The following is a 12,231-nucleotide window of genomic DNA, read 5'->3' on the forward strand; positions in this document are numbered from 1 at the left end:
CTAGTATATGTCCCAGTTTTGCACAGAAAAGAATATTCCATTTGATGCTGAAGGAAAATTATTCTATACTGATGATTTACACTTAGCATCATTTTTTTTATTATTATTTTTTTTTTAAGGGAAGGACAAAGGTTCTTTAAAACAACACCATCTTCGTTAGGCATAAATATTGCCATTTACAATGTCATCTTTTTTTCTTGTTTATAGACTGCCTTTTGCTTAAGTGAGCTGGTCACAAGCTATCTTTTTTCTCTTGCTTTCACGGTCTGCCCATGTAATGAGCAATACAAAGATACGTAATTTAAATTGAGCCCTCGTTTGCAGTATGAAGGCATAATGAAAACAAATAGTTAATTGCAAAAGATTATGAACACTTAAGACTTGATCAATACTGTAACAAACAAAATCATGCAAAAAATGTTAAGCATAAATCAGTTCTATTTGGATATGATAAATATATTAATTACAGTTGTGTAGATATTAATGTAATAAAAATTTGTAAACAAAGTTTCAATTAAAAAAAGTTTATCACATGTTGGTAACTGAAGGCTGAGGAAGCATTATGTAATTTATAGGAGTCCCTTTTGTTCTAGGACAAGTCCAGACAAATCATAACTGCTTTTATTGATCCTTTATGAAATGTATATTATTCTGTTATTCTTTTTTTTTTTTTTTTTTTTCCTAATTCTGGCAAAGTGTATAGTATCCTCTGTGATTGGAAGGGTGTTTGCTATTACTGCCTGTCTGCCTGCAGCTTCTGGTAATACCTCAGAGTCACAAAGATGGTAACTCCTTCCTGTTTGTACAGATCATCATGGCAAACATCCTGGGTTTTATAGATCATAGTATTCAACAAGTAGCTGACAATTTCTCTGGCGGGCCCTCAGATACTCTCCTTCCTAGAAGGCATCTAAGGATGGATTATGTATGTTTCTTTGGCACTAGTCTCTTGCTTGTGGCCATTTTCTTTTCTAAGGGCTTTTTGGTTCCTCCTCATCTTTTGATGAGATATCACATGGTAAAAGAAGAACTGTGGGACTGCCAGGAGAGTTGGCAACCAGGAACAGGGCTGCCACTGCTGGAACAATTCATCTTGTTCATCTGTCTGAATAATCATGAATTGGTCCAGTGTTTGCAACCTGTTCCCACCTTCTTCCTTCTCAAGAGTTCCTCAGGCAGCCAAAAAGAGGCAGGACGTGTGCAAGTGCCGATGTGCCTGTTCATGTTGCTGTTGGTCTATGGTTGTGTAGTAGATCTAGCACTTTGGGAAAGAGTCTTGACTGCGCATAGGCAGGTGGATGTAGTGTGCTTTCATATAGGTATGGAAATGATCCAGAGGTGGAATTACAACATGTGCACCCTTCCAGCCTCAGAAAACAGACAGGTCACGCACTCATCTAGAAGGGGCACTCCTGGTGTAGGGTTTCTTTTTTACCTTCATTAAAACACAAAACATGCCAAAACAATGAAGAGATTCTCTACTAAGGAAATATTAAAGCTTTCAGTATTAATTAAGCACTCAGAAAATGGGACAAGACAATTAATTAATCATGCATGTGCAACTCTGTTCCCCTTTGCGCTGGAAAAAATGTTTTCCTTTAACTTAAATTAGTATACACTAATTGCTTGATATATTGTAGTATATTTTCCATTATGTGTTAAGATAACTGCTGTGAGCAACACCTGGTAGAAGGTTCCCAGTATGGTTCCTGAGAATCCTGTAAATGGGAAGTTTGCACTGAACCTAATGCTCAGCACACAGGTTGTGGTACACAGGATGAAAAACAAGTTATATCTCATGAAAAGCTGCACAAGCAGGCATTAATGGATTGTGATGATGTCACTGTGCTTGTAAGACTGATAACTAGCCATGTGGTCATTTTAGCACTTTTATTACCGTCTGAGCCTGCTCTTTATTTTTGTTATATTGAAGAATAAGAAACAATTTGCTGTATAAAATCATTTGGTAAAGATCTACTGGAGCTGCATGAGTAAAATCAACAACTGACTTTCAGCTCATATATAGTCTTTATTTCATATTTGATATTGTCTTGACTAGATCCCCTTGCGGTGGGGAACTTACCTGACATATCACCAAAAACCAAAAGTCCTGATATATTCTGAATAACCTGGGAGACTCTTTCTATCGAATTAGTGGAGGCACATGGTATTTCTGATGCTACGGGAAGATGCAAACAGACCAGTCTCTGAGACTGTAGAGACTCTGCTCATAAAACCATAATCTCAGAAATTCTGCCCACAGACATTCTTTTTTTTTTTTTTTTTTTTTTTTTTTTTTTTTTTTTCCAAAGCATTTTAGTTATGAGCTGTTGTCATTAAGATTTGCGAGTCATTGACATTGACATTTATACTTGTTTGTGCTGGAGAGCTGTTGAACTCAGGAACATAATGTCCAGTGAACCATCACATGAAGTAATGGTTTATCCGTGTCACTAGATTTTTAATTAAAGCATAGCAGTGCATTAAAAACTTTTGGTTTTTCTCTGTCATCCAGAATAGGTAGTATAAAATGTGAATGCTTGTATTCGCAATTACTCTTCTACTTTACAACATTAAGATATTTTATATCTCATCATAATTGATCATGATAGTAGTCACTGTATGAGCATTTTTTAGTCAACACAGAAGCCGTGTTTTTGAGTCATCCTGATCCTACAAAGAATTATGCATGAGTATAATTTCATGTTGTTTAAATAATCTACTGGATGTGAATAGCACTATTTTCCATATGATAAAAAAGGGTGAAATAGTAGTAGTAAAGTACTAAGAGATAAAAAAGCACTTTGTAAGCGTTGAGCTTTTCTAGGCAATTCACAGAATAGACATCTTAAAAAAATAATCCAGAAGTACCTGGACCTGGGTTGTTCTAAGATATTGACTGATATCTAACTGAGTCCATCAGAGGGCTAATTTATCCTCTTATTTCATTAAATGATACTTAGAATAGGAAATGTATTTTGTGATAACTTAAAGTAGAAACTGTCTGTTTTATGGCAATCGAAGAAATGTACGGTGGTATTATATTTCTTAGTGACCTGTTGGCATCAGTAGCTTTTCCTTCAGTTTAAACACCTTCGGAGAGGGAGTTAGTATGTAACCCCTGGAGTATGTATGTTGGAACATACATGATCCACAGAGTGGATCTCTGGGCATGGAAGTGCCTCAGCAGAGCAAGTTCCTTCTTCATCAGTTCACATTTTGGGTAATGGATCTGTGGTCATGCAGGGAACATATCTCCCTTGCAGATGCTGAGGGTGCTCTTCACCAGCAACAGTCAGGGAGGTCTTGCTTTGGGTGACGTTGCCTTATTGTGTAATCACACATGGCTCTTATTTAGTTGTAAATGAGACTAAATGCCAGATGCATCATATAAACTAATGTTTACTAATAAGTTGTGTTCTATTTAGTGTGCAGAGAGAAAAAAGACGAGTTGTTTCTTTTTAAAATTATGTGAACCTTGTCACAAAAAGCTTCAAATGACTTAGAATTTTGTTTTGTTTTTATTAGTCACTGAGTAACCTATTCAACACTGTCTCATTCATCAAGTGAGTTCTTCAGGAAAAGACATCCTGTCAGGTGTAGCAGACAAAGCAATGAACAGCATTGGTACTGTTAATGACTCGTAGAATGATATTGCAGGGATTGTAAAAAGACACCTTATTATCTAGCAGACATTGTTCATAATTATATCACTGATAAAGACAAAACATATCAAATGTTGTGTTGTAAATATGTCCTTTAATAAAATAAATGCCGTTGTAATAAATTTGTTGATAGCTGTATGATCCTTCTGAATAGAAAATGGGAATGCTTTGCATATCTTCAGGATGAAAGGCATTATTACTCTCAGCTATTCACTTGTCAATTTTCATGTAATACTCATGCTATATCAGACATTATAGATCTTTCACCATTTTGCTTTATGACATTCTGTAAAGTGTAATTCCCTGGTTTACCTGCCTTCATGGATTCAACCGACAAATCTCAATTGGCTGTCATCATTTTCATGATCATGCACATGTCATATTGTTACAATGAACACATTATGCATATAGCATAGCCTTCATCTTCTTTAGGCAGAGTACAGACCCCTTCAGTCTTGCAAAAATGAATAATTATGCTGGGATTTTAATATTTCTGTTTGCTTTGGGGTTTATTAGCTCAGACTAATGTGAAAGCTCAATTCTTTGATATGCTCCATCTGACTAGGTCTTGAAAAAATAGGTTAGAGTTTTCCATGAAACTGTTCTGTGGCTTTAAGCTATCTCAGAATTGTACTGTGGTAAAAATCATCTTTGTTCTGCCCATTGGAAAAGTGGCATTTTTTTCATTAACAACTTCAGGTTTGCACATGGACCACAAGTGGGATGAAAAACTAGGGAAGCTGATTGTCACTGGTAATGTCCTGTAGTGAAACTTTAGTCCTCCATTATGCCTGCCTCTCATGAATTTGTATTTTGTTGTTGTTGGTTCCGCAGACTCCAGAGGAAGGAGCCTCTACAAGCATCTATGCAGCAGTATCACCCGAGATGGAAGGAGCTGGTGGCTGCTACCTTTACAATGAGGAAAGGACAAAATCGGCTGACATAGCATATGATGAGGAGCTGCAGAGAAGGCTTTGGACAGAAAGCTGCAAGTTGGTTGGGATTTCTGATGAATCCAGCAGAGTACCCTAGAAGAAGCCATTTCCAGCTGGGTAAATGAAATGTATTGACAAACATCTTAGGTGAATTCTTGCAGCATCAGTCATCATCCTGGAAATCACTGTTCAATCCCAAAGGCAAACATGAACAGCTTTGTTCTTCACTTGAATCCCTAGTCTGCTAGGGTGTGGGGGGAATATTCCCACAGAGAGATGTACGTGGTTGGTTTTAAATCTAACCATCAGTTTTGTAAATCATGATGTTTCAGTCTGTGATTAAAATACAATCTTTAACCTTGTGCAGAGTTGAGTTTTCATTTTTTGTTCAATGAGAAAAGACTTCCCCTGGTGAACATGGTGTGTCTGTGGCATGATGAACTTAAGCCAATTTTGTACATTTAGCTTACCTTTTTCTTTAGTCAGTTTTAAAAGTTGCAGGATCTTTCCTTAAGCTTCATTAATCTTTAAGACACTTTATACTGGATGTCAGCTCATTCTAATTCAAACATTTGGCATTCATGATAATGTTGTTTCTATCATAATGTTAGCTTTGCATGTCAAAGTTTATCCAGAGATTTTAAGTGAAGATGAGAACCAAAAAATGTAAATAAATAAGGTCTTCAGGTGGGATATGGAATTCAAACGTTTTCATTTGGAGGAGGGTTGAAGGATAGCCTTAAGAATGAGGAAGGAATCAGATGTAAAAATGGTAGCACTGATTTTGGCAGAGAGTGCAGTTAGCCTGCTGTATCAGCTGTGGGCATGGAGTACTTGTTGCCTTTTCTCCTGAACCTGTGTAAACTTGCGTCTACAATGTCTTGTATTTTCTTTGGCAAAGAGATTCACTTATCTACCACCTGTTACATGAAGAGTCACCTCCTTTGGTTGCTTTTGAGCCTGGTTCATATGAGTTTCAAGACTAGCATTGGTGATTTGGAAAAGACAGTAAACAGTCGGTGCTCTCCACCTTTTCCACATTGCTAAGGGTTTTGGAGTTGGAAACTTTCAACATGAACTTTTAAACTGTCTCTTTTCCATGTTGAAGAGTAGTCCCTGCCTACTTACTTGCACAGCAGCAACAGGGTATTTTCTGTTTTGTTATGTATTTATTCCTCTCCTAAGAATTTCTAACAGCTGATTTCAAACATGGACTCTGTGATTAGGGAGTCTGAACTCTTGCTATTAATGGAGTAAGCTCTAGCCTACTCTCATGTCATTATTTTTAGATATTGTCTGAAAAAGAAGAATAATCCTATAAATGTCATTGCATTTTTTTTTTTTTCTCTCCAAGTTATACAGAGTGAAGGAGAGCTATAGGTGGATGTAAAGCATATATTTACTTTGGGGGATTAAGAAATCACTGCATGACAGGACTGAGTGTAAACATACTGTTGTGCTCTAATTTGCAGCAGACTAGAAACAGCATGAATGTGTTCCTATGCACTGAACCTGGGACTAATATCCCTTTTGGGCTTTTTTAGCTCAAACCTGGTGCTTCACTGATTGTTTCTCCAGTCTTTGGTTCAGAGAGAGATCACATCTAACTGAAAGAAAGCATATTGACATGTCCATAGAATAGCAAGGAGATGCCAATACAGAAAGCAGTATGAACAAAGAAAAACAGATGAGAACAACAATAATAAAAAAAAATCTGAAGGAGAGCATATTTCCCCTCTGAATTAAGTCATGCATGATTTATTCCTAGCTCCTTAGAATTAGTGTATACAAGGGTTAGCAGCAGGAAATTTATCACTCAGTCACTATAGCACTTTCTCTGTATGACTGGCTGACTTTTTTTGGTAACTGAATGTAGTGCTTGTGAAATGTGCCAGACTGACACTCTGGGAACTAAATTCCTCTGTTTATTCACGGATCATGCACCGGATGCTGTAAGCCTGCTAGACAGCCAACATTTTGATGTTGCCATAGCATTTCCACAGAACATCATTGCTGCTAGAAGTATGTCCAGGATTACTCAAATTAGATGGATCCAAGTTACCTTCAGGTTAAAGTCTATCAAAGCTACACAGCATTTGTACAACCACTTTCAAGTAGCAAAGGAGTGGTAAAACAGCAAACACTAAAGAGAGCTAGTCACTCTTTCAGTGTAATCTGAATCACTTAATGGTCTCAGTCCCATGAAATCTGTGTTAACAACACTGAAAACATGGTTTGTGAGAACCAAGAACACAGATTGTGCCTGAATGAGGGAAAAATCCTAAAGCCAAGGAGTTTGAGAATGGTGTAATACCATGAAGATGTAGTTGAGCTAGTTGTAAGAGTGTTATCTCAGGAACTAAAAGCAGTAAACTGTGTCAACTCTGCAGTGTCATATGAGCTTGTCTTGAGCAAAATTCAGTATTACAAAGTCCTGTGTGTCACTAAGAGTAATCACTTGTGATAAATCTGTAAACATCCAACTTAATCCTTAGCCTACCTATTTAGGAATATATGTATATATGTATATATATATAGCATGTAGAAGCAGGGCAATGATTTTACCTCTGTGCACAGCAATGGTAAGAGCTGATTGTTTTTCACATTTCAAGAAAATGAAATTTCTGAAGACCTGAGAAACCCATTTTTGACGTCACCAAAAATATGGCTTAGGGGTGGCATATAAAATAAAAAAAAAAAAAGCTCGAGAGCTTTTTAACCTTGCAAAGAAAGTCAAAACAGTCTCCAGTAACTATACATTAAAGTTGGACAAATCAACCTTACAACAAGAAAACAGATCCTCTCTTTGAGGGTAATTACATATTGGAACATGTAGATCTGATCTTTGAAGATAACGAAAAAATGTCTCGTCATGAAAAGGCAAGGAGGCCAAGTAGGCTCCTAAGCAAAGTAGGTCAGTCACAGAGAAGTCATACTTAGATCTCCCTCAGGTCCAAAGTGACAGCACTTATTTCTATTTGTATGAGAGTGACCCATTGCTTACAACATTTAGAAGGGATGTTTCCATGCCAGTAGTCTGAATAATGTTTAATTCAAAAATCTGGTGGTTTTACTTAGTCTCAAAAAGATACCCCAAATCTATAGTCCAGTTCAGATCTGAGATCAACAGAGGAATCAGCAAATGGTTACTGTGGCTTGATCCTATTGCTCTTGATGAGGGAGGGAAAACATTTCAAACCACTACATTATTATTTTATTAAGAAAAAAACAAAACACAAAATTATTTTTATTTTACAGCTCACATGAATAAGAAAACCTTACTCAGGAAAAAACAAACAAACAAACAAACAAAACAACTAAACTATGTCTTTAAAGAATAGTTTAAGAAAATCTTGTAGATTTACTTCAGTTAATAGTTATTTTGGAATAGTTATGCTATTTAAGCAATATTATTTAAACAGTGAACTTGCATAAGAAATAATGTGCTGACAAAGTGCCCTGTTTCTTAAGAGAAATGTTAACTTTTACATTAGTTAACTAGTTCCTTTGTAAACTAATTAATTATGTACTGGGGAAATGAATTATGTATTGGAAAAATAATTCCTGTTATTCACACATAATGAAATAATTGAATCCTTGCTTCATATTCAAAATTAATTGAAGCCCTAAATGTGGAACTTCTAGCTGCACTTCCACAATGTACATATTTAAATTTTATTTATTTATTTATTTATTTTGCATAACTATCAATTACTTTAGTACACAACAAGTAGTATGCCATAGAAACAAAGGACTTAATTATTTGATCTCAGGATTATTACGGCATTTTCCAAGTACACAATAATGTTGGTCCTAAATATAACAATGCATGGCAGATATTTAAATTCTCATCCTAAATAAGCTATCCTCATGCAAACTTTCACTCTTGTACAATTCTGGCCTTAGAGTATCCTTCCTTGCTCATTACATGGCATGGTTTATGCTTCAGCTGTCACCATAGAAAGGCAAAATCAGATTCCAGAGAAATTAACATGAAATATGTTACAGATAAGATAGAAACATATATCTGAGATTACTGATATATGATTTTAGGGGGGTGAAGGCTCAGGGCACTGACCAACCTGCAATAACTGAAGAGATAAGTACAAAATGTGAAGTGTATTGCACAACATCAGTTTAGGCAGGACAGATAAGCCATTTTATGAATAACATTTTGAAGGTAATTATAATTCCTTTTTAAAACAAAAATGCGTTTCAGCAATACAGTGCAGTAATGATAAATCTGGTCAGGGGCATATGAGATACCACAGGAGATAAAGTATGTAGAGATAAAATATCTAGGTTCCAAAAATATGTAGAAGTTCCAGTTTGTATTTTGGATATTATCCATGGCATGTATAACACAAATTATATACGTTATTTGCAAGGTCTTTTAAATAAAAAGTGCAGATGAGTAAATATCGGATTTTTGGATTTGGGGCAGAGTAGTGAAACAATTTCAATGTGATGAGCATGCAGAGCTGAAATGTGTAGTCACTGTTGGTTTTCAAGTGTCCTTGAAAATGTCAGTATGGAAGTCACAAAAAGCAGAATCCTTTGTCTATTGAGAGAGTAGCAGGCTTGGAATTTAGCAAATTCCTTTTAGCTTCCCTTCGAAGTTGTCTTGAGCCAAGAGGAAGACACATCAACAGTCAAGAGTGCTGTTTCCAGACGTATGTAGTTGTTAATTTCCATACTGCACCCATCAACAATTGTTAACATCTCTCCTTTTGGATATGGACCAAGGCCAAGAACTCCTTTCACCAAGAGTGATAAAAGAGCAACCAAGAGTTATAAAAGAGTCAAAAGATAGCAATGACCTGTATGTATTTTGACAAACACTGTGTAGACTGAAACCTGTCACCTTAAAGGGAAAGACTACTTAATCCTAGGAGGGAGGGAGGGAGGGAGGGAGGGAGGGAGGAAGGAAGGAAGGAGAGAAAGAAAGAAAGAAAGAAAGAAAGAAAGAAAGAAAGAAAGAAAAAGAAAGAAAGAAAGAAAGCAAGCAAGCAAGCTACATGTATAACACTTCATGAGTGATATTAAAGATAGCACTTCACAGAGAGAATGTAAAGCAATCAACATTATGATCGTAAGCAGCTATATGTCCTTTACACAGATGATAGGCCAAGAAACATAGCCTACCCTCTATCTTTGCATTGCTTGAATTCACAGAAAGAGCTCAGCCTTCACTGTTAAAGGTCACAACAAAGCCGATCCATTTTACCTATTTATCTTTTACCTATTTATCTTGCTTTTTCTGAAACTAGTAACAAGACTTGTTTCAGCTTGTCCACATTTATGGAACTCATTATGTAGTCCATACTGATCTGCTTATATTCAATAGCTATGATGTATCTAAGATGTTTTTAATAAGGTAATGGAAAAAAATACAAATTCATTTTGAGAATTACATCATAGCTAAGGACCATATACTGCATTATTTTCTCAGGGAAAACTTCCATGGAAAAGAATCTCAGTTCTTTGCAAGAAAAGTCAGGCTATGTTCAAGAAAGTCAATGTAAAATATTTACAAAGAACTTTTCCCTTAGCTGTATTATCCAGCTCTGCTCAAGTTAATGATACATCCCAGAATCACTAGAGAAAGACACATAACTTAATAGCAGAAGAAGCTATAAAAACCTTGTATCATTTAAATTTGGTAATCCCCTGGAACCTTATCTCTTAAGTGAAAGTACCTTTGTGCTTCTATTAATATATTAAAGCTCTCTTTTTGTCTCAAAGAGATTAATCTAAGAAAATGTGCAATCTAAAAATTCCACTCATAGTATATGAAGAGAAGAGAGTAGCATTCATCACACTTAAAGTAAATCATCTAAAAGCAGGATAAATAGTTTAAGCCAGACACTTAGGCTCCGTCTGTGCTTGCAGTGAGTGTAGTACTTCAATGGGACAATTCCTCTGACCTGTTTTAGTGTGAAATGAGTAATCGGCAGGAGATGCCACCTTGGTGGCTGTCTATAGAGGAAAAATAGACAAGTAGTCTAAGGTAAAAATCCAGTGTCTGTAAATTGTCAAGATCTTGTTGTCTCAGCCAGCTTCACATGGAATCAAACTAAGTATAAAGGTTTTATTTTCTGGGATTTTTTTCCATGGTTTATTAACTAGAAAGGTGCCTTTCTGGGATTTTTTTTTTTTCCTTAGCTTTTTAGCCTGGAAGTTACCATAGCAATCTTGTATTTCGATCTTCTGTGCAACAAAGATCTGCTAATTCTGATTCTCTTCTTGTCATAAGTGTTTGTTGAAAAGTTTCCAGTGAATTATATCACCTTGGATATGTTTTTCCAGTCTAAATTGCCCTCAGTTCAAAAATCTGAGCTTTATTTCACATCTGAGCTGGAGCAGCTTTTCAGCTTCCAGCTATTTGATCTAGTCACACTTTCATCTGCTGGGCTGAAGAACCTAAGTTTTCATCCCAGTGGAGATGGCCAGGCAAGGAAGAAATCATCTCTTGGAATTTTTTGATAACCTAGCTTGATTAAGCTCTTTGAATCTTTCATCAGAAGTCATGTTTTACATCTTGTAATCATATTTTTGTCTCTTAATGAGTCTGATCTAATTTTTCAACTTCCTGCTTTCAGAATCTGAACAACTGATTTTGAAATACATGTACATAGGTAATACAGCCTCACTAGTCAGTTTATTTTCTCTCTGCTTCTAAGCCCCAAGGCCTTCTTGCCTGAAACGTCATAGAGAAGCTCAGATTCTGAGGCTCCGTAAGTTTTTTTTCAGACCCAAAAATTCCCATAAATACAGCCCACTTTATTTGTTTCAAGATGTATGATCTAATAGAACTCTGAACACTTCTTTTATTGTGATTTATTTCCACAGTTAAAGCCCTAAATCTGCACTAAAGAGTACTTGAGAGGATTTTGGAGCTGTTGAGTCAGGAATTGCAACAGGGACCAAGCATCAGAGCACTGAGATCATGAAAATGTGCCATAGTTCAGCAATTAAAACCATACATAAGATAATAGTCAATGACCTGCCTTATCTGGAATGTAACTAATTTCAGCAAATCAGTCATTTTATTCATTTTTTACATTACTTCTCTTATTTATCACCCTGACAGAATCTCCCAGAAGACATTTCTGTCTCCTCCCAGCCAGGATTAGCTGTATAAATGCACATTTCTCTGCACCTGTGAGGTGAAGAGATCCCTGCAATTATACAGTACTTCAACACAGTGCTGAAATTTCAGCAACTTGGCTCCAAACCTTGGTTCTAGAAGTGATTTAGAGAGCAAATTAGGCTCTCAAAGATTTTTTTTTTATTTTATTTTTTTAAATCTGAATCTAATTCTTCATTTTTACCTCTCTATACCTCCCATAAGCAACTTCTCTTTCAATCTGTTCATGTGGGAGATTTCTCCTGAAGCCAATGGAAACAAGTTTTGTTCCATGCATCAACTTTGCATGACATCTGTGATCACGACACCGTAACTCCCTCTTGCCCTCCTGGGTCTTATTTCTGGACATTGAGTTCAAGCTGCAAATTCACAGCTTCTCTGCTTGTTAGGAGGAGAATTATTACCACCTGTTTTATGGGACTGTAAACGACATTTCATACCACATTTACTTAATACACTCTACCTGTTAACACATTTATCA

The 12,231-nt window shown here is 36.2% G+C and overlaps 1 protein-coding gene across 2 annotated transcripts in view; it reads left to right on the plus strand.

The window, feature by feature from the left end:
* The window catches only part of DHRSX (dehydrogenase/reductase X-linked), a 169,136-nt gene extending 164,174 nt beyond the window's left edge, over positions 1-4,962 (plus strand). For both annotated transcript variants that reach the window (XM_072030083.1, XM_038173129.2), the window contains one exon: positions 4,500-4,962. In XM_072030083.1, coding sequence (XP_071886184.1) covers positions 4,500-4,697 — 198 coding nt within the window. In that variant the 3' untranslated portion in view covers positions 4,698-4,962. The remainder of the gene's footprint in view (positions 1-4,499) is intronic.
* The last annotated feature ends 7,269 nt before the right edge of the window (positions 4,963-12,231 follow it).

Source organism: Anas platyrhynchos, chromosome 1 (genome assembly GCF_047663525.1).
Source record: "Anas platyrhynchos isolate ZD024472 breed Pekin duck chromosome 1, IASCAAS_PekinDuck_T2T, whole genome shotgun sequence".
Lineage (NCBI taxonomy): Eukaryota > Metazoa > Chordata > Aves > Anseriformes > Anatidae > Anas > Anas platyrhynchos.